Below are 27484 nucleotides of genomic sequence, written 5' to 3'. Positions count from 1 at the left end.
CCTTTTGTCAATTCACAAAATAATCGTAATCGAAAATCGGATTTTGAGAGAAAAAAATCTAGATTTTATTTTTGGGCAAAATCGAACAGCCCTAATGTTTGGTATGTATGGAGGACAGCTGGGTACCCTTACAAGCATCTTCTTTCCTCCCCCTTCTTGTTGTGCAGTGTGGTCTGGAGCACACTTGCACTTGTGGCTCATCAGACCAGCGCTAGATAAAGGCTGCTCAACTCCAGCCGAGAGCTTAATTAAAACGGGGCCGCCAAAGCAGAGTGACACCCTTTACAAGCTCCTAACGACTCACTGTTCTCGGTTACTGCCAATCCAATTATAGAGCAAAACAATAAAATAGGCAGAGGGAGCTGGAGCAAATCATAGAAAGAAAAGAAAAGGGAGCGTTTTAAAGATTATATGGAGATTTGTTCAAGGGACTTCAGAATTAGGCGCTGTGATTGTGCCACACCACACGATAAAAACTGGGTTTCCTGCTTGACTTTGCGCAGTCTCTGTGGACGTGCAGCTCTGAAAGTCAGCACTGAGACAGATCAGCCGCATCCTGAGGATTATATTTCCATATGGAAAGACACTACCTCAATGTCATGAGGCCAGAACCCACTCAAGGATCCTGAGGAAACAGCCCACCGCACACAACAACGCTAGCCGTTACACCTTTTGGAACGACAGATTTTGTCACAGCTGGACTTGCCACATCTGTTACTTTGTAAAAGCCACATCAGAGAGTTGTGTGGGGTCCTACTTATTAACTATAACACTTACGGTACGCTAAAAATGAAGGCAGCATCATTATTTGAAGTCATAAAAGAAAAGAACATAACATCAAATGGAGCTATTTTGGTTTTAGCATCCTTTAGAGTTGTAACAGGAAAAAATGAGAGCCTGGTCAGCTTCTTTTAAAGAGATATACCGTATTTTCTGGACTATAAGCCGCACCTGTATATAAGCCGCATCAGCTCTATTTTTAAAAAAACAATAAAAAAAAGATATATAAGCCGCATCCGCTCTATTTAGAAAAAAAGATATGCAAGCCGCAGATATTTATGTTGTTAGATTAGATATATACTACATGTACAGAATGATTTTGAACTGTAAATGATGTACATGTTTGTACCTAAATAGATCCTTTCCTAACAGTGTCTTTTAACAAGGCAGCAACTTTGCTGATTAAAACGGGACAGAACCAAGAGAAAATAACCGGTATTTATTTATCTATTTATCTGTTTGAAATCTGCTTCTACTTCTATCTGCTAAAGAAGAAGTAGCGTATTCTTCTTTGCATTTATTTTGTCTTAGTTTTTATTCTAATTCCGGTTAGGACACCCCCTAGCGGTGGAAGAAAAATCCACAGAATAGCCGCACCTTTGTATAAGCCGCATGGTTGAAAACCTATGAAAAAAGTAGCGGCTTATAGTCCAGAAAATACGGTACTCTTCATGATTTTTTTACGCAGCATATACTTTTCTTTTTAGTATTACGCTGTCTTGCACTATTTCATCCGTAATCAGGCTCAAGCCCCCTCCCTGCCATGTTATCCGTCATGTTTAGACAGGATCGATCCAGTTGGAGAGGACGACGCTAACAGGAGACGTTCACCTGTCTACATGACTATGCTACTTCCTCCTCCTCTACCAGCTTTGATTCTTCTCTGCTCCTCTTTCACCTGAAACAGGAAGCAGATCCACCTGCTCCATCATGATGCCTCAGTGCCTCTGTCAGTGCTGTCTCCGTGCCGGAATTGGCAGGAAATCAATCCCGCTCTCATGCACAAACGCCAAACACACCCCCTTCTCTCCTTTCTTCCTTTACGTCTTACTCCCCCTTCCGGCTATAAAGCGTTCATTCTGGCCCGAGCACAAGCATGAGCACACCATCGTGCCTTATCGGGGTAGGCACAAAGGCCCGTGGGCACATTGTTCATTAGTATCAGCCAGCTCCAGTTTCAGCACACGGCCCGCATCTGCCAAACCCCCAAAACACATTTATGACTATAAACAAGACAACAAAATGAAAACTTGAGTGTGCACCGAAATCATTTTGGGAGAAAATACATCTTTACTTGTAGGACTTGTTAATTACAGAGTGCTATAAGGGTGGACAAAGATTCAAAGGATACAGCACATCGTTATATATTATGCAAATATATTCAATTTTAGAGACAATTAAGTGATTAAAAAAATGTCGCTCTCTGCTGTCTTTCTTCTCCTTGTCCTTATTTGGCTTTTTTGCTTTTCACCATATTACTGTAATGAAGCCATTACTTCTTCAAGTGAATTTTAATGACTTTTTGAATAACATTTTAATGAGCTATACATTACCATATAAAGGATGGATTAGGCTAAATTGATTTGTGTGAGAGCGTGAATGTGAACGTACTGTACTGTACGTGTGTGTGTTGGTGTTGTTAAAGGCTGTAAAGGAAAGAGGTTCATTAAGAGCTAAATGGTATTGTTTCTCTGGAGAAACACCGTACGCTTTGTCCTGGCCAGCAGAGTGGTCCGTCGTGGTCTTACTGTCATTACAGTTCTGCTCAGGGGCTTGTTAGGCCAAATTAAGGGCGCTGCTTGAAAAATGAGCTTTGAATGGGGCTAATCTTTAAATAAAGATGTGTGTTTAGTCTTATCTACTTAATCACAAGCAGAGGCACGGTATGAACTATGAGCATGATGGAATGCATTCCATTCATTTGCATTCAGCCCCATCCATTCAGCACCTTTGTACTGCTCACCGCCTCCTCAGCTTGACCTTGATCAGGCATCCACTCACCATCCCCTGTTGTGTGCCGTATGTCTTACCTCTTTTTATCCTCTGTGTTCTCACCACAGTAGAGAAACTCTTGTCTTTTTTTAGTCCCTCCAAGGCATTATTAAAGATGCACATTTCATATATCACATCACCTCCTGTGATCCCTCCCAACCACCACCCACCATTATATTACTGCCAGCCATAGGATTCTCGTTACTTTTACTATTTTCAATTTTTGCCCCTATCTTATCCGTGAACGTGCCAGTGTTATTTACAGTCCCTTAGCTTAGGATGTGGTGATAGGAAGAATATTGGGGGCAGATCATATCGGGCCTGGCCATGGTCCGTGGAGAATGACTGGGTGTGCATTAGGGGTGGGCAAAAATATCGATATGGCAATATATCGCGATACTTTTCCAGCCGATTCAATATCGATATTCAAAATTTGAATATCGATTTTTTTTTTTTTTTTATATTTTTTATCCCCGATTTTTTCCCATTATATCACCCAGTGCTCCTACCTAAGTGACAGTCCTGGGCATTGCCACTCTCTACCAACCCTGGGAGGGCCCTGCACTGAGCTCAGGTTTTATTTCACGTTTTATTTCATTTTATAATTTATTTTTTATATAACACAATTGCCTGTCCTTAAAAAATGAAAAATAATGGACAGAGGTTTATTTATTTATGGATTTATATCTATACTGACTGATCACTGTGCCTGTCCTTGGTTTTAGTACCCATCTTTCTTGTGTTTATTATCATTTGCCACATAATTAAAGCAACCTCATACTAAATTTAATGTTAATTTCATATGATGTAAATAATATGAAAAACATATACAAATATGTTGTAACTTTAGCTTGTATAGTTATAATAAAACATTGTTTTGAATCAGTTTGTCCCATGAATTGTCACTATAATCTGATGAACGTGCAACTCAGATTTTAAGATCCATCACTATCATCTGATGTACATATATACAACTTGGATTTTAAGATGTGTAATGCATTTTTAAATTTTCCGGTCAACTATGTAGAATATAATAATCGTGATATCGCAATGTGTATCGTATCGTGGCTCAAGTATCGTGATGTGTATCGTATCGTGAGGTCCTTCCCAATACCCACCCCTAGTGTGCATGTATTTGGGCTTCATCCCCTGAACCTCATGTGCAGTCATTGCGGAAAGAGAGCTGTTTCACTGAGTGGTGGGGTCAACATGCAACACATGGGGCAACGTTGTGGGTTTGAAAAGAGCGAGAAAGATGAGGTATTGCTCCTGATGATGGTGAGAATGAATTGTGCTAATGATGACTCTCAGAGGAAGTGCAGCCCTGGGCACTGGCAGGCAGACATATTTTTTGCAGCTGTTTCTCTGGTCTGACCTGCAACCCCTCTGTGGAGGAATACGGGGAGTATGTGTGAAGCTGCTGCTTGCCTGCCTGCCTGCTGAGGGGGTAATTTCTGCATCTGGATGAGGGGCAAAGGTTAGTTCTGGCTGGTGGAAGGGCAAATGAACCAGTCAAAGCTTGCATCTAGACAAATGGAGCACATCCATTGTCAGTGGCATATATATGATGTCGTATTACCCTTCAGTAATACAAAGTCTCAATGACAGCACATAGAGCGGGTTGGGTGTGTTTTGCCAAGTGAAATATATATTGTCTCTTTTTTCTCTGAGGGTGAAATTGAAATGGTGGCATTGTAATAGCACTCTGCTGGATGAAGTGCACCAAACACTTGAATGAAAGGATATTATAGCTTGGAGCAACCTCTCCACAGCTCTCCCAGTATGTGTGTGCAGGGTTTATTTTCTAATCAGAGTGTGAGTATAAGGTGGTGGGTCTGAGTGGTAGGGTATGCCCCCAGGCCTCTCACTATTGTAATCTTTCTGCTTTTCTTAGCCTCTGACCTGAGAGAATATCTGTGGAAACACAAAGGGTTTGTTTTGCATTAAGAACGGAGAGAAAAGTAATAACCTTGTAAACATATAATATAACAGTCGCATTTGCAGTATTACAAAAAGATAGTAACCCCGGCAGCTTTTAAAACATCTGTCTTGTGTGTGGAGAATATCTATGAAAGGGATGTGAATGTCAGAAACGGGTTTTGGACATCTGTGATGTTGTGGCAGCCACAACTAGCCACCAAAGCAGGCAGCACTCCTGTAGGTGAACATGTTTGTCAGCACTTATCTCGCTGTGCAGGCCAGACGCCGCCGTCAAGGTTCCCCACTAATCTTTCCGACAAGCGGTGTCACCCTCCAGTGAGAAATATCTGCAGTTGGAGGAAAAGGTGGTGAACTACACAAAATAATATTCCTCATCCTGTCCTTGCTGGACCAGAAACATTTCAACACAAACACGAAGCATCATAGGGCAGAGCGTTGAAACGTTTCTGTGTCGAGCAGATTTTTGCATGCTCAGTTTTTCAAAACCTAAAACGTAGACGTTCCTTTTCGTTGCTGGCATAGCCTGCTCTCCTGATGTTGGGCAACCTGAATCAAAAAGGAACTGATTTTGTCTCTGTTGTGTTTCTGTTTTTGGCAAAGACCTCTTCTCTCGACCCCCGCCTCCAAGAGGTGCATATTTGCGATGCTTTTCCCCCTGCCTGGTGCTTCTTTATTCAGATCAGCATACTCCTCTGATATTTAGGAAATAAATAAATAAGTTTAGGAAGCAAAGGCATATTAATATTTTTCAGACATGGGTTCTTTTTAGCCTGCAGCCAGATTGACAGATGTAGCACTTTCCAACAGAGGGGTGTAAACATAAAAAATATATAAATATTAATAAGCAAGTGAGCAAAACGGCAACGTTTGCGGCCTACTGGAACTCCATGGGAGGTGAGATGCCTTCAGTGGAAGAAGATCTGAAAGCTTCTCGGGGAGAGAAAGTCAATTGCCTTACGTCTGTCGGCCAATTGGGGCCTAGATGCCTACAGGGCCTCAGAGCTGGAGCCAGAGTTCATCCTCTGATGGCACTCTGCATGCACAGACCCACTTAATGATGCACCACATCAGATGCTTCTCACGTAGTTTGTAAGAAGAAAAGAAAAACTTGTATTATTGCACTAATATAAAAGCATTCGCTTGTCTTATGATTTCCAACATAGACCCACTCGGGGAGCTGCCTTCAGGCACACACGGTACAGCGGCAGAGATACAGGCTCCTAATGTTGTATGACTGACTGAGTTATAAGTTATATGAATGTTAACAGTAGGACGATGATGACTTAGACAAGTGTGGGCTTGTTTAAAGGATTAGTTGGTGAACTGAAGCTTATTTGGATCAGCTCCTTCCCTCGTTTTCTTGGTAAATATGTAGGAGATATTGCATCCGTGTCAGCGATATCTGAACCTGCACACAACACATAATCCTCCCATCACTGCTGACTTCTTTATTTGGCCGTACTTGCTTGCAAACAAATGTTTAACCCGTCTGCAACAAGTGGACATGTGTACGTGCTGGTTTTCATCCGCTGGAGTAACTCCTGTTTCGACTCTGTTGTTTGTTTTTGTTTTTTTTTTGCGCATTCATTTTGATTGCAGGGTTGGGATGCATTTACTGTGACACAGTGCGCGGTATTAGATTAGATTAGACAGTGTAGCATAAGCACCATAATGACGCACCTAGTGTGTTTCTTTTGTCGCCGTTCTGTTTCAAAGGAAATTGAATCCGACAAAAATCCCACGGGTGCTATCAGCAATGAATGGAAAGGAGCAATTAAAGCAAACGAGATCTTGAAAACAACAGCCAGTGTATGGTCCAAAGCAGGCTATGATTTTAAACCGCAGGACATCTGTTTGTAATGCAAATACAGAGAGTCCGGCGCTGGTGGCTGTTATAGCCAGACTGGCTAGGGGGTCCAGCAAACTGGAGCTGGCTAATTACCTCCGTTCTTTAGATTAGAGGGCAGCCCTGCACAAGAGAGAGAGAATCTCTATCTCTGCCTCCTCTATATTCTCTTCCATTACCCCAGTGTAAAGGTTTCATTTGAATTCATGTCACACAAAGTCCCACTCTGTGCCCCTGTGCATCCCCAGGATAATTGGGTTGAAAGCTTCCTCCCTTCCTCCACTCTGCCTCCCCTTGGTCTAAATAAATAAATAAGGAGACAATGGCTGTGTGGCTTTCTGTAAAGAGGGAAAGAAGAGTGAATGAAGAGATGAGAGAAGCCAGGAGCGCAGGGACCAGTTATCCCCTCTTATAATCCAGGCCCTCCCTACTTTTGTCTCTTGCGCCACATGGAATTTACATAAGGACCTGTGGTGCTGCCCTTAATTTAGCCCTTCTTGAGCACCTTTAAATATCTCCCTACAAGCCTGGTCCTTTTATCCTTCAGAGGAATCATATGTCCCCTACTACAGCACTGATGGACACGCCGCTGACACAGACATTCCTAAAGAGCTACTCCGAGGATTAGATTTATTAAAGATTAAATGCAGAGAAATCTGCTTGAGCACACGCAGCAGGAGAGTTAGCAGACCTGCTAGTTCATACCTGAATACCTCATACCGGTACGACAGTTGTATCTTCTCCTGAGCTCGACTCGTGGTTTAATTTCTTACGGGTGGTTTTGTGGCTTTGTGCTTGTTTGAGCTTTCACATTTGCGTTGGTGTGTGGGAGCGCGCTCACTGGTGTGTGTCTGTGTGACAGTAGCGGCCCTTGTTCGATAATGAGCCGGTGTTGCGTGTTCCACTGAACACTATTCAGGGTGAAAGGTTATCTCTGTGATGAAAGGCCTACCTGAGGGTGATTAGATACAAGGGCGCAGTTGTTCATCAGACCACCCACTGGTTTTTGTTTGTTAGCACGCATCTGGTTGTTTGGGAGAGTGTGTACATGCAAACTAAGTGAAGCCGTGTTGTACCCCTGTGAGCTTTTGCAAGTGAATGACACCAGGCTTCGGGGCATTCTGCCTCTGCTTGTTCTGCTACCTCCACAGGGACCTCCATTAGTTCCAATTAGCTTTCACTTTGCTTGCCCAGTCAGATGAAGCTGCACATCCCATTTAAATAGCCGCGATAAGTGCTGTCCACATTTAGGCTGTATTGTGCACACATTTTAACAGAGATGAAGATATTTTAAAAATTGAGAAATTCAACATTCAGCCCTGTTGTATGCACATGGCTCTTCCTGACTCAGCTCCCTCTTTGTTCCTTCAGTGCTGCGGGATGATTTTAGACAAAATCCTACTGATGTGGTGGTGGCAGCAGGAGAACCAGCAATCCTTGAATGTGTCCCTCCCAGAGGCCATCCGGAGCCCACCATCTACTGGAAGAAGGACAAAGTGCGAATTGACGACAAAGATGACAGGATCACTGTAAGTATATTTAGAAAGATGAGAAGAAGCATCATCCCTGTCAACTGTGAATAATAATTTCAAAAAGTGCTTGCTCCTGAAATTGTCCCCACTGGACATGTTGAACATCACTGCCATGAGTTTGGAGGACATTCGAGGGGGGAGATATTATCTTTTCTTTTAAGCACATTTTCTGTGCTTGAGAACATATGTTAGTGGCACATATCAGGTGTCTGAAGAGACTTACGAAGTCTGAACAACACAACCGTGTTATTTTGTTTGGGGTCACTTAGGTCTGAGAATCGTAATGCAGTGATACATTCAGATTTACAGGCAAATAGTACATCAGTGGACTTGTTTTTGTCTAGTTGCACGCTTAGATTTTCAAGGAACAGTGCAAAAAAAAAAGGAATAGCATTTTTGAAACATTGCCTATTTAGTGTAAGCAACAGTACTTGGGTATATTGATCCTGTATCAGGTAGAAGAATTAAGATATAGTTTTTGACTGATCTGATTTGGCTGGCTGTTATTACATGTTGTGATGCATTTTAACAGTCTAGACTAATTGAACACGTGGCTCAGGATGTGAGTCATGTAGTGCTTTCTTACATAATGATAGGCTGCTTCAAGGCTTATTCAGTGTAATATGTGTCAAAATGTACATTCTTTTGTTCAGAAAACTGATACTGAAGGAGTGATTGAGTCCATCCCTTGAAACTGGCTGCTCTGCACAGAAATGTCAAGACTTGGTTGGAACAGGAGCCGATATGTTGTCAATCTGTAATAATTTGACCAAAACACGTCACTGACATTTCATTAAAAAAAAATTCAAATCAATGAATTTTGTCAAATAGTGAAAAAAGTGGAATGTCATTTCTAAGTTAGGTATTACTAAGATAAGATAAGATAAGATAGTCCTTTATTACTCCCTCAATGGGGAAACTCACGTGTTAGCAGCAGTACACTTAACATACACACACACACACACACACACACACACACACGCGCATGCGGGGAAGGGGGTAAAAAGGTAAAAAAGTAAAAGATATATATAATTACAAAATATGGACAATATATACATTGCACTTGTCACAAAGAACAACGTCTGTTCTTAGCAGATGGGAGAGGATTGTTTAAATAAATCTATAATCAATGAATTTAATAAGAATGTTTTTCTTTTTTTAGATTCGAGGAGGGAAGCTAATGATCTCCAACACAAGAAAGAGCGACGCTGGCATGTACATCTGTGTTGGTACAAACATGGTTGGAGAACGGGACAGCGAGACGGCACAAGTAACAGTGTTTGGTATGCAGCATTGAACCCAGATTCCCATCTGTTACTAAACCAAACAAATACATGAAATATGTTTCGTCCACGTGATCTCACAGTTGGATGTTAATCTTTAATCATTATAGAGCATATGTATTGCACTTGTTTGTTGAAGTTGTGAAATGTTGACACTACTGTTGTCCACTTCCGATACAGTTCTGATTTGATAAAGATCGGATAACTCCAAGTGCTTGCGTCAGCCTTTCATGTGAACATGACAGGCCTGTGCACTGAAGCGTGGGTAGGATATCACTTCAGAATGAAGATGATCACAGATGTTATTGGTGACATTTAGCTCCAGAAGACAGCAAAGACTTGCTGTCTAAAGGTGAAAAGATCAAGGAAGTTTAAATTGATATTTGACACCAAGTCGCGCGTGTCTGCCGAGCAAGCCCTACCCTGTGGGACGACGCACAGCTGAAAGGAAAGTTACCAGATGTTAGTATGCCAGTGCTGCTTGTCGCTCTGTCTGAAATATTCTGTATAACAACAAATATTCAATAATAAATGAACCCATCATTCTAATTAGTAGCTGTAAACTTTGGTAATTTATTTATTCAGTAAACATGTGCAAGAATGTTGTGCTGTTACACTATGAGGACATATGTCATGGAAAAACTTGCTAAACGTCTTTAACACATTCGTTCCAACTAGGTGGATAACTGGACTGAAAACTGAGTGTCTAAGTTACCAAGAATAAGACTTGAGAGATGATTCAGATTTCAGTATATCTAATTAAGCCATTGCATGCAAAAGGGTCAGAACATACATCAGGCGTCTCGATGCAGAATGACAATGAAACAAAGGAAGCATAATGATTTTGAAGCGTAGAGGATGATGCATTCCAGTAGACAAAACATCGTCTACTAGATAGATGTTCTCACTGTTAATCTTTGTTTGGGCAGATTACCAGTCTGCACACTCAGTCGGCCAAAGCTATATTCTGCTGCTCTCAGCAGTTTGAGTTTCATAAAGTATGGGAAATACTTTTTTCCCATCACAGCATAGTTTTTGTATTAGTTTTGTGCATTCCCCGCGATGGGAGGTGCGTTTCTCAACAGGCAAAACTGTGTTTAAATTCTGATTGGAAATCAGAATTGATAATAGAATTTCTTTTTCCACACAACCCTGTTAATATTCAGATATCACATCAATGGAAAAAACTGGATACATTCAGTCAGTTAGTGTGATTGTAGGTACAGCTGCTGAGTGAAAAATAACAAATAGCTTGGCTGAAGACAAAGCTATCCTTATTTTAGCCAGACACCAGTGGATTCAGTTAGACCCCGTCCACACGTAGCCGGGTATTTTTAAAAACGAATATTTCCCCCCTCCGTTTATAAAAAAATTTGCATCCACACGTAACCGAAGATCTGCGTTTTCGACCACATTCATAAGCATTCTAACCTGTAGATAATCTGCGGCTCCCGGGGAAACTCTGCGGGCTCCGCCGCTCCGTGGCTCCGGGGGGCTTGGCGGGGCTCCACGGAGTTTCAGCCTCCGCGGCTCCGCGGAGCCCTCTGTGTCGGTGTAACGCAGTAAGCGGCCGGTCAAGAGCAGAGACCATTTATTTAATAAATGGCTTGGAGAACAGATGCTGGATCATCTGTATTTCTATAGTAAACAAAAGTCGCACGTCAGAGCAGATTTGTTGTTGTTTTGGCGCATAATGTGACGTTCGAAAACGCAAAACTCCGGTTGTGTGTGTCTACACGCATCTACATAAACGGAGTTTTCAAAAATCTTCACTTTGCCCGGAGTTTTTTTAAACCTTCGTTTATTTGCGTTTTCGTGTGGATGACAGGTCAAAACGGAGGAAAATATCTCCGGTTTAGCAGATATCCGCAGATATCCGGCTACGTGTGGACGGGGTCTTAGTCTAATGCGCTTTTGCTGTACTTTTCTCTTTAATGATTACTGGATAATTATGAAAGAGCACGAATGATCAGAAAGGATCATGCTATGGCAAGAGGGTAGCGCAGACCGCCGCCGGCGATCCCATTCATTGTGTATGTGCTACCGCGGCGCAAGAGTGGACCGTTGTGAGAGGGCGCCTGCTGCGGCGTTTGCGCCGCGCCTGCCTGCCCGAATTGAAATTTTTTTATTTTCACCGTGCCGCGCTGTGACGACATCTCGGCACGTCCAATAGGAGAGAAGGGAGAAGAGAAAAGGTTGTGTCCAATAGGAGAGAAGGTGGTGGAGGCTGCGCCGACTCTTCTCCTTGTTAGCACATACACAATGAAGGCAGTTGTGTCGGTTGCTGTGTCGATTATGTTCTCACTCCAAACGAACCGCTCCAGGTCTGGAATGGAAGCGAGCCGAGACCACCTCTCCTAGGCGATCTCGGTTCGCTTGTTTTGTCCCGCATCCGAGTGCGATTGCTGTGTTCATATATATATACCAAACGAACTGATCTTTAGGGGGAAACGCTCCCTGTTTCGGAACAACTGCTCCAAACGGGACAGGTGTGAAAGCACCCCAAAACTGGCATAATGAAATCTCTTTTTTGGCCGTCTTGCAGAGCGACCAACCTTCCTCCGGAGGCCCATCAACCAGGTGGTCCTGGAAGAGGAGCCCGTGGAGTTCCGCTGCCAGGTACAAGGAGACCCCCAACCCAATGTACGCTGGAGGAAAGACGACATTGATGTTCCTCGTGGAAGGTGTGTACTTTTACAAGAATATCCTCTAAAAGATTGTTTAAATATTTAAGAGAGATCCTCTGAGGTGAATATGAAACATGACTAGACTGACAAAGTAAGCAATGCTGTGACAGACAGCATTAATCCATATAGGAACTGATGTCAGTCTGAGTCACAGACTAAAAACAGGTACCTGACTCTCCCACCTCTCACCTTTTGTGGCTGCCGGGGGATAATAAAAACTTGCTGTATTTAGGTGTAAACAATATAGATTACACCTTAAAGAATAAAATGACCTCATGGATAATCGAGCCATAATGCCTTTAATTTGTGAACGACAAATAGACTGAGGGCCAGATAATTGAAGTTAATTGACAGGTAGGTGTATGCAGGTGAGAAAATAGACATAGAGGAGTGGTTAGAAAGAAATCACACTGTTGGAGAGATAAAGGCAGTGATAGAATGAATGGAGGCATAAAGTCAAACAGTGAAACAGTGAAAAGGCTTCAATAACCTGGAGCATGATCCCTTAACTCTATTCATCGGCGTGTCCTCACGGGCTTGACACAAACATTCAGTCACATCTGCAGAAGCACAAAATGACGTGTGAGGCAGGCATTACAAGTCTGTAATTTGGAAAGGAACAAATGCACCACTGCCAAATACAGCTTGTCTCACTGGCCACTGATGACATGGTGATAGTGGGGTTATTGGGTCCTGTTTTTGTCGACCTATTGCTTCGCTGTGAGTCACTCGACTCTCGGTCAGCGGTGGTGTCATTGTCAGAAACAGACTTCAAAGGGACGAATGCTCCGTCTCCAGCCAGCAGGCCAGACGCACGCTGCTTGGATCACCTCATAAAACATACACTCAGTGGACCTGACATCTCCCAAGGCTAGCTGCAGAGCTGAGCGTAGGCGGGTTGTTTGTGTCTGATAAGGATTCGGTTCACTGGGCAGTGGAATATGAGCACTGTGCCAAGGCAAACACATAAAAGTATTTCACTCAAGTCTTTGATAGGGAGTTGGCTCTAGAAATTAGTTCATTTTGTACCCTAATTAACAGATTTATTACAGAATTGGATGAGTGTCTTGAGCCTGTGTCCTTGCTTACTAGATAATTCCTTTGAAGTTTGGCCTTATTTGGATATGATACACATTAAAAAGATACTGAACAAATGAATGTGATAAATATTGCATTGTTACTAATTGCAATGTAAGAATACTTGTTTTTCTTCTTAAGTCTTAAGTTTTGCTTTGAAGGAAAAATGAACATGGAGATACAGCTAATATTTTTATGCAAACATTTTGTCTCCCTTTCTTGCCACCCAAGAAAGAAGCTTCCTCGTAATAAGTGACTATCTGTTCCTGCTTTTTTTTTTAAACACGTTACCAACAAAACATCAAAACGGACTTCTGTCTGACTGACAGAGAACTTTAACACACAGGAATAGGTTTAAGTTTGATAACTGGCAAACGTACTGAGGAAGATGAAATGTTGCCATTTCAGCACCACCATTAAAGGCCCTTTCCAACTGCATCAATAGCGGTCTTCATGAAAGGAATAGAAGCCCACAGAAGATCAAGTAGTCCTATATGCAGCAGGGAGTGGTCTTTGTTTGCACTTTATCTGAAAAGGTTACACTGTCCTTATTATTATGATAAGCTGTAGAAAGAGAGAGACTTAGCGAGACCACTCCTCTTTACCATCAGATTGTTTCAACTTGTCTTTGCTGGTCCCTTTACATGCCTGTGTCTCTGTGGGTTTCTGTCTGTGCTACTTTCATACTAGGAAGAATGGAAATGCAGCCTCAGCTGAGTAAACAGGTTGTTAATATGCTCACTGGCTCCAGCTGTCTCACAGGCAAACACAAACGCACCACTGGCACATACAGTGTAGACATAAAGCGCCGAGATGGCACAGGCTTTAGTCTCTATGGTATAGAGGAAGAGATAGAGACTGATCTAGAATTCTTTCAATTAGAGGACAAAGACAATACCACCGCTGGTTTATATTTGTGCAGTTATGGAATACTGAGCACAGGTATTAAGTAGGGCTGTTCGATTTTGCCCAAAAATAAAATCTCGATTTTTTTCTCTGAAAATCCGATTTTCGATTACGATTACGATTATTTTGTGAATTGACAAAAGGCAAAGAAATGATTTCAAATATGCTGTTTTTTTATTGAACATTTGCCCCATTGGGCTTTAAGTGCAAACTTTGCTCTTATTAAACCAAAAATGAATGAATAAAGTGCAAAACTCTGTAAAATAAGTTGAAAAAAAGTTTTCAAAAATATAATAAAATATAGTTTTATCTCTGAAAAAAAAAATCAGCAAATCAGCACTTGCAAACATACAGTAAGTTATATTTCCAATTAAATAAAACAAGACATTTTCTAATTAAACTAAACTGGGTCTTTGCATGCTAAATAATAATGCAACCCATGAAGGAGGTAGAGGTGTGTAATGTCAGTCATTACATTTGCTATTCACATTTGCAAGTTTTTTGCAAGGAACACGAGCCGGTCTACTGCATCTGGCTTGAGGGATGCCCGGTGGCATGTTACAACGCCCCCTCCTACACTAAAGAGCCTCTCCAATGGGGCACTTGTCGCAGGTATTGAGAGGTATTTCCATCAATCATTAATATGTGTGCAGACAAGGTTAAAAAAAAAAAAAAGTGAAAAATCGATTTTGCGATTTTCACATTTTAACATCGTTCTAATTACATAATCGCGATTACGATTTAAAATCGATTAAACGAACAGCCCTAGTATTAAGAATAGTTGATCGTCCAATCAATGACTAGAGCGTGCCCAGGTACTGTGGATTCAAGACGAGCCCAAATCATCACCCTTCCACCGTTATGCTTGAGACTGTTTGTCATACACCAAAATAATTTCCTTATATATTGGGGCTCAGTTAATTCTTCTGCACATACTTATTTGTGAAAGTATCAAAGTTTAGGAACCCCAATAAAAATACTGGGATTGTGCATTATCTCCCTCTACCAACCCGCTCATTGTGAGGCCCATGTCTGCCCCTCCTTTGGTATTGCGCCCTCTCCTCATTTGCCCTGGACCCTCATGCCCTCTGCCGTGCCTTATCAGAGCCTCTTTGGTCTTGGAGTCCATTTGTATTCAGGCACCCTTGTCCCCGTCGACCTCCGGCGCTCAGCCTCCACAGCATTCAGCAGAAAAGCCTTTCATTCTGACTCAATTCCTTTGGGGTATGTTTTTGTATGATTGAGGTGTGCGGGTCATTCTGTTTGAGAGAGTGGTTAAAGCTAGTCTGACAGGAGTGTCTGTGTTATGCTGACTGTCCCGTTTCAGTGATGTCTCGCATCTGCGACTCAGCAGAAAGAAAAGACGATGAGCTGCGGTCCTTGTCTCTATTACTTCCTGTGATTTATAAGTGAATACATCTGATATTTATGAGTTCAAGGATTACGTTTCTGATGGGTGGAATAGCAGTACGATGATAAGATGTTTATTATTTTTAAAGTACCGGTAAGGTGATACATATTTAGTCAACACCAAATTAAGTTTAATCCAATTATTATATATTTTATATGTTTAAGAAGGTGTGCAAGTCAGCACTACGCGTGTTTCCTTTTTATACAACATACACATGTAATCACAGAAAGAAACAAAAATGGTGTTTCCATCAGCGGAGGTTCCAGGTAGATTTTTAGGGGCTGGATCGTCGACGCATTTCTGCAGGTCTTACCATGAACGGCCCTGCAGAAGTGGCCTTCAGGAACCTTTACAGGGTGAAAAATCTTCCTGTAAAAAGTGCTCAGGTTGGCCGACAGGAACTACGTGGCAGGGGGTTTCTCAGCACTCTCACGTGAACATAAATCATGTGAACAAAACTCATTTGAACCTACTGGACCAGAAACATTTTACTGCGAGTACTTTTGATGAAGTTGGAGATTACAAGAAAAAAAAAAAAACAAGGAATGAGCCGAAGAGGAGGTCCAAGCCTTGTTGGCGTATCATATCAATGTTGAGTTCCAGCAGTTGTGTTCTTTTAATCTCAATCGCGACCGCCACAGTGTATGTTGAAAAAGCAAACAAAAATGCAAGAAGCATCCTTCGTTTACTTGTTTCTTCTTCTCTTTCTTCTTTTGCTGCATTCTTCTTTTTTGTCTCCTTTTATTCTGCTGGGCCATTTGGGAACAGCAAAAAATGCCCTGGTGTGGAGCCACAGTGCAACGTAGACAGCGAAAAAGCGATTTTCTGCTGATCTATCTGATTCTATCTTTCTTTCTTTTTCTGGTATCTCCAGCATTTCCCACTAAAACCATATTATCTACTCCAACCAGTTTTGATGAACTTGCACTGGTGCCAGTTTTGCTTTGGCAGAAAGGAAAAGTGTCTCTTCTAAAAAAAAATATTAGATAAAAAAAAAATCCCCACATAAACTGCAAGATTGAAATCTTGCCTAACTGTTCTATTAACGTAGAATGAGGTGATGATTGTCAGTGGTCCTTCTGGCTGTGAGAGGAAGGGAAGAGGAAGGGAAGAGGCGGGAAATAAGCGAAAGGCTGAAGGCAGTACTGATGCAGGATGAAAAGCAATGGTAAATAATTGATTCCTGCCTATGGGTGACGAGGCCTGGACGGGTAGACCTCAGGTTCTATGATCAAGGTGAGAGAAATAATGGTCTTATGGTGTAAAACTGGATCAGACTGTCAGAATGAAATGGAGCACAGTGGGGACTTTGAGAAAGTGCAGTCAGGCCAGAGATCAAACTGAAATCAGTCTTTTACCGTGTCTTGAGTGTTGCTCATGCTCAGAGCTGGCAGAGAAACCTTTTCACCACAACAAGATCTATTCATATGCATTTGCAGAGCCACAACAGATAAGATCCTCTCTTTGAATCTATGTGGACTCACTCACTTATTTATACAGCAAAGAGATACAAATCTCTGAAAGTGGGTGAATTGGCACTAGTGTGAAGGTCAAACACGGCTGGTAATGTCTCTGACAGACACTTTAAGACAAATCCTTCAAAATGATTGGAAGGATATTTGAGATGTATGACTTTTATTTAATGTCTCTCACTTCTCATCTACTCACAAGAGAAAAAGACTCCTTAAGATATCTCTAGATATTTGTTTATTGATTGTCTTTGCTGTGTGTGCTTGCATACAGTGTGCCTTCTCTGGTTAAAGTGGAGGGAGAGACCAGTGGGGTGAACTTGGCTCCCCTATTCTTTCAGCAACCCTTCTACTTCTACACGTGCAATTACATTCCTCCTCTAATAGAGAACAGAGCTCTCCCACAGTCCAGTCACAATAAAGAGCTACTGTTCCTAGGCTGTGTGCATTTGTGTGTGTGACCACACAGCCTCTTGTGCCTGAGTATTTCCACTCATCTTGTCATCTGGGCTGATTCTTTATCGGAAGTTGATTACAGATTGATGGCACTTGTGTCCTTTTGATAAGCTATGGACCAGTCTGAGGTTCTGTTTTGATCAGAACAGGACAAAGAACAATAAGAACGTTGTCTGGAATGTACATAAGTTGGTTTTCCACAAAGGCTCACTCAAGACCGTAGCAACATCAGTTAATACTTGAGTTGTTATGAAAACATCTGTGGCTCTCATAAATGTTAGAGTGAAGAAGCAAAGAAGACCTCTCAAAAGAGAAGAAGCTCACAACCTTCTCCTTATGTGTCTATATTATCATACTGCCTTGTAAATCTTGCGATTGGTAACTTAGATGAAACTACTTATTAACATGCTTATAACACCTTTTCTGTTATTGACAGCATATATTTGGATATTTTAAGTGACTAACTCAATTCAAAAACTCCAATATATAACGCATCCATGTCATTTTATTTGGGGCTGCCTAATTATTATGTAATTTCCCTCTGGGGAAAGTATATCATTGAACTGAATAAAATCCTGAAAATGTGTCATGTAGTGAATTGTTTAGAGCTGCAGTGTGCTGACATGACGGCCAGATTAGAGCAAAATAATCCAGTTTCCTTTGACATCATGCTGCATGTGTTGTACCTCAGGAGAAGGTACTGGATAGTGGGTGGGACTTTAGTGGCTGATTCCACTCCTCTAAAACTGACTGCTATTAAATGAGACGCAGAATCATAGTTCAGAAAGGTGCTGTCATATTGTAGGAATGTGGTATTTTGGCCAAATGATGTTGCAAACATTTCATCAAAACATCAGGAAATGTGTCAACGTTTAACAACAATGCATGGTATGTCTCTTTTAATAAGTATTGATGCTTAGGATAATGTCACCATGTCAGTCAAGATTAGACTGTGGAGCCACACAATTTTGATGATGTTTGGTACCCGGAGGATAAACTCTGCTGACTCGAGCATCTGCCTGATTTAAAACTTGTAGCGCCACCACGAGTTCACCATATGTGGTTTTGAGTGAAATGTATTCACATGATTAGTACTTTGAGGGTGGATCATGCATAGGCCGAGTGAATCTTTGACATTTTAGTGGCTACATAGCAAATCAAACTCTTAATAACTATATATTTATAAACAAAGAAAATAGTAATTTGGTTGCATTGTATTGATTTGCAAAGGTCCATGTTTACCCACTGAATGTTGTGTAGTCATGATGGGGCACGAGCCTCTCCTAGCTTTGAAACGGTACAACGCTCTCCACCCTGGATAGGTCGATGCTCCATCATAGAACTATCCCACACAGAGACCCAGCCACGCAGGCTCACACTCACACCTTCAGTCAGTACAGAACTGTGAGAATACAATAGAAAACACACACACACACATAGGGAGAACAAGCACGCCACATACAGAAAGACTCAATCTTTCTGCAATCTTTATTTGGCTTCATTGTGAGTGTGTTCCTCCTCAACATCAGCTTGTTTACATGAACATTAAGATGACATCTCTGTGTTCTAAGCATTTCAGTATAAGCATTCAGAACCACTTGTATGGATGCAGATTTGCTGGATATACTGTCCCTGGTGAGTTATTGTGTAGTCAACGATCATGAATGCTATAAATGGGAGTATCCAGTTTTCTGAACAAGACTCCAAAGTTTTATAGATCCAGAATCAAACATGCAACAAGCTTATTTGCGTAATGACCCAGAACAAGAGCGGTCCGAGGGAGGGCAGTGTGGAGTTGCAGGTGAGCAGACCTGTTGATAAACAGCCGCTGGAAACTTAAATACAACGCTATATAAAACCTGCACATGTGTTGAGGTAAAGTATACAAGATGTGCTCTTTCTAAGTGGAATAAGTCACTAATGCAGCAATATTCTCTCTGACATTGATAAAAACCAAAAAAAAGAAATGTACTTAGTAATTCAAATTCAACTTATTCACTCAACACTGGTAAGGGAGCCACAGTGCTGCCCTAACTTGTCCTGTCACTCTAATGCTCATCTCCATCTCCATTTTCAAGTCAGGAGTTCCTATTAAGCTATCAGTTGTATCCGGAGGGCAAGGGTATGGAATGATACTTTATTGGATTGTTTGTTTTCCATTTGGCGGTGGGCTTGACTGAAAAGATGCTGCCTCATTCCTTTGGATGCCACTCACCGGGTTTGAACAAGAACTGCTTTATCCTCGTCACCCCTGTCCATTACCTGAACTGTGCATTCCCTCTCAAACAAAGCATTCAGTCATGACTCAGTCATATAATCATTATGTTTTTTTAAGTGCATGTGTGGAGAGGTGGAACTGGCAGTCATAGCTGAGGAATGTGCTGCAATAAAACTGCCTTTGAATGCTTTTTGAATGCTCAGGTAATGTTATAACAACAAGTTGAATTCATAAATAAATGAATCAGACATGTATAGGTAGGATAAATTAGTTTTTGCAGCTGCCAGTGGCAAACATCAGTACACCTGGTAGGTGAGCAGTGGGGTTTTTCTCACTGTGAAGGAAATGGACCGTAGCATCGTGCTACCCTGCAGCCACATATTTCTCTGAAACATACTTTGTTACTCCAATTGTCTAGTGCATTATCCAGACTAACATTATTCCTCATTATATTCACAAACCACACATTTAAACCTTTTCTTTTTTAATTATACATAAAATCCTTAAGTAAACTGAGCTCTTACATTAATGTATCTTTCTTTAACAAGTATCATTTTTTTTGTTTAGGCCTTTTTTTCTGTGCATTGAAGTGCTATAGTCATCTAAAACCCATTAAACGCACGTTTCTGTTGCATCAGGAGTATATTTCTTCATTACGGTGAACATGTCCACTGTGGATTGTGCTAAAACAACTTTGTGCAGGCACTTTCAGTCTCCAAAAGGTTAGCTCCCTGTTAGCTCAGCACACATTCTTGCTCTTGATTGTGTTTTTAATAGTTTCCATTCTTCCACAAGTTATGGATTGTATGGCATATAGACACACTTTACAGTCTTCTTTTAAGCGCCTATGAAGATTGTCATGTTTTGTTTCAGTTTTAATGCTTAAAGTGGAACATTTACAAAGACAGTGATGAACTGCAGGGTTAAGAAGGAAAAGCCCTGCATGTACTGCATCTGTTTAACCAGGACTGCCTTGTTTCCCTCCACAGTTGCATCATTTGAGATGTCATGCATTCATTTAAAGAACAACATATCCTACAAAAGGGGCACTCTAGCTTCAAACTTGAATACAGGGACCCTTCATGTACTTCAACTCTGTTCTCAGTGTCTGTGATTGACAGACTGTGGACGGCTGAGAGTTGTCAGTTTGATGGACCACCCTCACACAGCATCACCACTTACACACTGGCCGACCAGCATCCCTTTCAGTTACACACTCGAACAACAAACCAGAACAGAATCACTACACTGGAGTACCACCCACTTCACACAAGTTGTTGCATCACAGATAAACACGTGCTCTACATTTGAAAACCACTTGCTATTTAAAGACGTAGTAAGTTAAAATTATTTATACTCAAACTCTCTTTCAACTGTTTGCTCATGCTTCTCCTGCAGACACCCTTTTCACATGCACATATACTGAATATTGAATGGGGTTTTGAGTTTTCCAACTCAATGCGCACCTTCATGCGAGCTATGACTCACTTTTGAATAATTGATCCACCCCAAGAGGGAAAATCCTTTAAAGTCTACTGCCAAGCAACTTAACAGACATGAGCAAACTCCAATTGGAAGCATTATTTGTAAAGATTTAATGTTTTATCTTAATATGCAGTATTTGCATGTAATGCAGGATGAAGTGGAAAATTGATTTTCCTTCATCTTTGTTCGCAGGTACGAGATCAAGTATGACAAGGACGACTATGTGCTGAGAGTGAAGAAGGCTTCCATTAATGATGAAGGCACATTCACCTGCGTGGCAGAAAACCGCGTGGGCAAGCTGGAGGCCTCCGCCACTCTCACAGTCAGAGGTATGCCTTTTCTGTCTTTTTTTCCTACCCATTAACTGACACATAACAGCACATATAGAAATCATGGATCACTGAGGTTATTGCTTCTTTACACCGATATGAAGTTTCCTTTCCTCCATTGCGTCCCTTTTATGCAAATGGGGATGCATTTTGCAGACTCCCAGTCAAGAGAGATGTACACAGTCTATGAATCTGTTTAATTATTTACATTTCCAAGTGGAGCATTGACACACTCTGTCAACCCCCCGGTCGTAGTGGCCCGATGCCCCCGCTACCCTCCATGTTCTAACCACCCAGTCAGCAAAGCCATTTCACAGATTAATGGTGCACACTGTCAGTACCACACCTCAGGTTTGGAAAGGTTAATAAAAACATACTAAGTATAATTTTCCCTATTTCCACTAATCTTCTTCCTATTACACCCAAGTGTGTACAGTGTCTGTGGAGCGCTTTAAAGCAACAGGGGGAACCAGAGTGAGGTAAAACAAGGTCTGGGATGGATACACTTTTTAATCTTTTTTTAAACTAGATTTGTTTCATCTTATGGTTTTATGTCACTGAGCAACAGAAGAAATATTATAGAACCACTACATGCACCAATTCTTTATGTGAGGACTTCAGAGGATGTAGTCTGGATGTATTCAACATGCTGATTTTTTTCCCCATCTCTCTTCTTGATCTCTTTTTTCTGCTCTGTCCATCTGCAGTTGTGATAAACACATATTTGTCTTGCTACTACCAACACACCACCGCTCATAGAATTGCAGATTTCATTATTACAGACAGAGAAGGTCCAGTAGTATATTTGTCCCTGAAGGGCAGAAATGACTACCCCCAGGGGAATTTTAAATGCAACTGCACACCACAAGTGGGTGTTTACACCAGACTGCCTCTATCATTCAAGTATGTGAATAACAGATGCTCTCAGCCATCATCGGACTGTCCAGTGGACAAAAGCTACTAGATCCTCTGTGTCGTGTCTACACTATGCCAGAAGTGTGCTAGCCCCAGTTCAACATGTCATTCACTCTGATTTTGATCCCTTTTTCTTTTTTTTTTTTGTTCTGTTCCTTTTATTTCGTCTTATACGTTTGTGTTTGTGTTTGTGCGTATGTGTCTTACTTTGTTTCTTTTGTGTATCCACTCCACCTTTGTTGTGTCTCCAGCTCGTCCCGTCGGTAAGTACCCATCCCTCTGATTTGATGCCATCCTGCATGCTTCCTCACCTATCAATCACACCTGACAGCATTTGACTGCTCGATAATCAGTTGACATTTGTTTAACACAGCTGTATTTGACTAACACCGATATTTCATCACATTGTGTCTCCTCGGACTCCTTGAAATTGTTGTATTTGGAGATTTTACAGCTCTACCTCAACTGCTTAAATGAAAAGCACTCAAATATATTACAGCATTTTACTGGGTGTTTTATACACTTTGTTTGCAGTGACTGAACAGAACTCAGAGGCAAGCTCCCAGGAAACTCTATATTCATTGTGTAAACAGTCCAGATTGTTGGTATTTAGCCAGTTAGACATTGTTACTCAGACTGGGTACATTTAGTTCGGAATAATGAAGAATAATGGATTCTCTATATACAATGCCAGCCACCTGGACAGGGACCTCAGCATACTTTATCCACCAACCAGCAAATTCATCTATATTTGGCCCTTGATGAGTTTTATTTGCACCTTGATTATAAAGCATCCTTTTTTAGTGGGACAGACTGAAGTGCGGTAAAACCGGGTGAAGGTGTGTGGGTACAACTGGCTCCTTTTCAGCTTTAACCACTACAAATCTCAATTAGACTCATGTAAACATTACGAACCGTTCCCAAGGTTTAGGGATTTTAAGCTAATCTGACAGAGATGTATTGAGCCAATCCTTACATCTATATTTAATCTTTCATGGAGAATCTTTTGTAGCTGATGATACATATGTCACCATTCTTGTAGGTTCGCTGTCCATGATCTCATTTTTACGTAGTGGATCTCTCCATATCTGTTGGAACTTGTGTTGACACCAAACACAGTTTTATCACATACAGTAAATAAAGTTCACAGTATGTTGACTGTGACTCTTTAGCTTTTACTCTCTGCTCCTCACAAGTCGGCTGGAAACGGTCTCATATGGTCCAGGATGTGTTTAACTTGTGAGTCTTGAGGCCATCTGTGAATTGCTGGAACAAAGAAACAAGATCTATCTGTTTGGACAAGCATCTTTTGAACCAGGCCCATCATTTTTTTCATTAATTTTCTTTCCCTATTGATAGATTTGGGTAGCAGTTTGAAGTTAAGATGTCGGATTGTTAGCCTACGTATCTTGAGAGAGGAACGTGTGCTTTCGAGAATGGAAATAGAGGAATGCAGCAACATTAAGCATGCGGTATGAAAAAGTGTGTGTCAAGGCATGCTTGACTGATAGAAAAAGAAAAAAAAATTACAGACACTGCCTCAGTGGCAGGACTTCAGTTGCCAAAACAGCAGTAGCTGTTCAACAGTTGTCAAACTGTCAGCTTCGTAGAAAATGGAGGAAATTACACATTCAGTCTGCCTGTGGGAAGAGACAGTAATTGCTGTCAACTTTTGAATTAAATATGATTGAACGTGGGTTTTTAAAGAAGGAGGAAATGTTTGTGAATGTGTGTATTGAATGGATCTCTGTCTCTTTGTCTATTTGTTCTTTTCACCCTGACTTGACTGCTGTCATATTCAGAGCCCTCTACAGACAGGGCAGATGTGACTTGCCATGAATTAAATATGGGCCCCTAATCGTGTGTTTCCTTCGGAGTGGACAGGAAAAGTCTTCTCGTATGTCATTAAGGGTCTCTGAATCAAAGAAGGACAAATGTGTGAGTTAGTTCAGAGCTAAGCTCTCAAAACGCTCACGCATTCACTTCCGCTGCATTTGTCTCAAATTGTGATGCACGTATCTCAGTGAGGTTCCCTGTGTATTCTTAAGTCATTCCTAATCACATTGATCATAAGAGTTTGATATATTTTGTATATAATTTAAGAAAGGAGCAAAAAGGTTGTTTTTTGTTTTGTTTTGTTTTATTGCTAACAGCCTGATGCAAAACCAGTGGCTATAATAAAATAATTCAACTAAACTTTTTTTTTTCAACCCAAGCGCATTTAAACTAGTTTTTGTGTATTACATCCATCTATGTTAAAGGCGAGGGTTCCCCTAATGAAGACAGTGATAAAAAAGACAGAGCTTGGTGGCACGATAACCTTCTATAAGGTGTGAAACCATGTTTTTACGGAGTACTTAGTAATGTGGTGTTTGGAATGAAACAGAGCTCAGGATGAAAAGGGAGGGAATCGTGTCCTTGCCAGACCATGATTTAGGAGCTGTGTATCAGGCCCAGCATTATGAGAGCCACAAGATATCCAAGATGCAGAAGGCCAAATGGGAAGGCAGTAAATCTGTTGCCATCTGTACCATTCCCAACTGTGTGTATCTTTGTCAAATACACACCCCCCAAAAAAGGGATTACATAAAGAAACCTGCCAAATGGGAAGGGATTGGTTTTACTGGAACCAGCTGGCTTATCACTGAAAAGACTTACAAAGAAATCAAAAGAAACAGAAAGCGTCCAAGATGTTGCTTTGCTACAATACAGATTTCTTTTCAATGAGTTTTACAACAATCTGCACAAATTGTTGTAAAAATATAATTGGAATCCATAAAATGTTTATAATTTCTAATAATATGCTTCAGAAGAAACTTTCCGCGATATTTTATCCGTCCTTACTTGAGGTTTGATGTTGATTTTTTTGTCTTCCATTATCTCGTCTTTGAAGAAATGTCATTGATGGGTTTTTTTCTGAGCAACATGCAACTTGTCAACGAGGGAAAACATAACCCCCAGAGACAGTCGCAGTGCTGCAGATTATTTCAGAGTAATGTTCAAACCATAGGCTTTGAATGCAAGACTGACACATCCACTCTTTCATGGATTACCATTTTTAGACTTTCAGCGAAGCATTTTTATATTTAAAACCCCATAGTATGTGTGAAAAATGGATGTAATGGACAAGCTGTAAACACTGTCAGCTTGTGAAAAACAAAATACCCCACCACCCCAAAAAAAGCATACCCTGCTGTATCATCTATTTTACTCTAACTGAGACAAAAATTAATAAAAGAAAAAGAAATAGGCCAGGAGACTTAGCCTGAACAGACCTTTCTTATGCTCCACGGTGGCCATTTCAATCTTAACACCTGAGCTTAATAGCACAAGTGTGGCAGTGTTCAACAAAAAGAGTGGACACAGCAGAAGATTTAATGGGGCTATCTAATCTCCAAACTCCATTTTCTTTGTTATCTAAGTGCATTTGCTGGTCAGAAATGTCTCTCTTTGTCCTGAAGTCAAGTCTTTGACAACTGTTGAAGTTGTGAATAGTGGCTGTGAACGCTCTAGTGAGATTTCGGAGTCTGATAGTTGTTCAAGCCTCTTCTCTCTTTGATGGAGGTGTTAGCTGGAGGTGTGATGCGACACAGAAATTGTCTTCTGTCTCTCAATCCCTTTTTGATAAAGCTTTGATTAGAAGCTGTATCAAAGTACTTCAGTTTTTGACTTTTATATGAGATATACTCTGATGCAGAGTAAATCCTACATATGGAAAGTCGGAAATTGTTGACCCTTTATGTTAAATCCAGTTTACGCTGTAGTTGTGGGTGTTTCTAGGGCATGGCTGTGCCTATGTGTCGTCTCAGATCTAAATGCCATTGTGACAGAAGCGCTTCCTTGTGTGAATGCCACCGTGACTGTCATTCATTCAGCTTCGGCCGTACCTGGATGAATGGCCAGTGTGGTTACCATGGCAGTTATAATCATAACGCTCACTGATGTTCTTCCTGTGTTCAGAGAAAAAGACAGATAAAAAGCTGCATGGAAGCTCCATAGGGCTCTGCCATTCTGATTTTATCATGTGATATATTGTTTATTTTTGCTTGAACTTCTTCAGCCCTTCTATCCTAAACAACTAGCAATGATTTTTTTCTGACACTGTTGCTTTGGCCTTCTAAATTTAGCTCCGCCACAGTTTGTCATCCGCCCAAGAGACCAAATTGTGGCACAAGGTCGCACTGCCACCTTCCCATGTGAAACCAAAGGAAATCCACAGCCGGCTGTGTTCTGGCAGAAGGAGGGAAGTCAGGTAATTACCTACACTCTTACACACCCTGATGTGTATAAAGCACTCTTTTTTTCATTTTTTAAATTATTTTTATGCATTATCTCTTACATATAAAAGCACATTTGTTCTCCCATTAGCCAACTCTCCTGTACGTGTTGTGTTATGAACACAGAGTACTGTGTTTCAATCCCCCAGGTTGTAGGTACAATGGTTTTTGTTTTCCTTCCCTGCACATACTCAAAGCCACACACAGCACTTAAAACGGTGCTATCTCTGGATGATATCTTTACTACAGTCACACAGATACACCTTTGTTCTCAGGAGCTGCCAAACGTCAGCAAGGCAGCTCCTGGTAGCGCCTGGCAAAGCGCTAATCGGCTTTCTGTGACCCTGGACTGATAAGAACGATCCTTTCCCTCACTGTAGCAGATAACCCCAGTCAAATACCTGGATGTCCTCACAACAGTCGACAACAATACCAATTAGGAACCTGCTGGGGCCTGCAGATGAGCCAGAGATATGACTCAGCTCTCACTAAGGTTGAAACACATGTACTCTTTCGTTGCCCGCAGGCCGACAATTACGACACACGTCTCTTGAAAAGGGTGAACAGAAGTTCTTACAGTTTCGCACAAACATTTAGAATAATGTTCACCTGCAGATGTGTGACCAGAAGCGTCATGAGTCACTGAGATCATAAGTCTTGTGTGTCACATTCTCATGAAATATGAGGTTTTAGAAGCAGTTTTATTCAAGTAGATGCATGCCTTCACTATCGCTTCATACGTGCTTTCTTAGTCTTGATATTTATGAGGTACAAAAGTATTTGTTAAGTGAGCAAATTAAAGCTAATTAAGTCCAGTATTTATGTGACAAAGCTTTAATTCCCCACAGTCACCAACAATGGAAAGTTAATTTTTCATTTG

General features: G+C 41.2%; 1 protein-coding gene across 11 annotated transcripts in view; it reads left to right on the top strand.

Moving 5' to 3' along the window:
* The window catches only part of robo2 (roundabout, axon guidance receptor, homolog 2 (Drosophila)), a 302845-nt gene that overhangs the window by 228277 nt on the left and 47084 nt on the right, over positions 1–27484 (top strand). For 8 of the 11 annotated variants that reach the window (XM_061719673.1, XM_061719669.1, XM_061719671.1 and 5 more), the window contains exons 3-8: positions 7931–8088; positions 9254–9374; positions 11920–12058; positions 21276–21412; positions 22579–22590; positions 26455–26579. In XM_061719673.1, coding sequence (XP_061575657.1) covers positions 7931–8088; positions 9254–9374; positions 11920–12058; positions 21276–21412; positions 22579–22590; positions 26455–26579 — 692 coding nt within the window. The remainder of the gene's footprint in view (positions 1–7930; positions 8089–9253; positions 9375–11919; positions 12059–21275; positions 21413–22578; positions 22591–26454; positions 26580–27484) is intronic. The other 3 variants (XM_061719674.1, XM_061719672.1, XM_061719664.1) reach the window with 1 other exon arrangement.

The sequence above is a fragment of the Cololabis saira genome, chromosome 4 (genome assembly GCF_033807715.1).
Source record: "Cololabis saira isolate AMF1-May2022 chromosome 4, fColSai1.1, whole genome shotgun sequence".
Taxonomy (NCBI): domain Eukaryota; kingdom Metazoa; phylum Chordata; class Actinopteri; order Beloniformes; family Belonidae; genus Cololabis; species Cololabis saira.
This window is presented reverse-complemented; position numbering and strand designations above follow the sequence as displayed.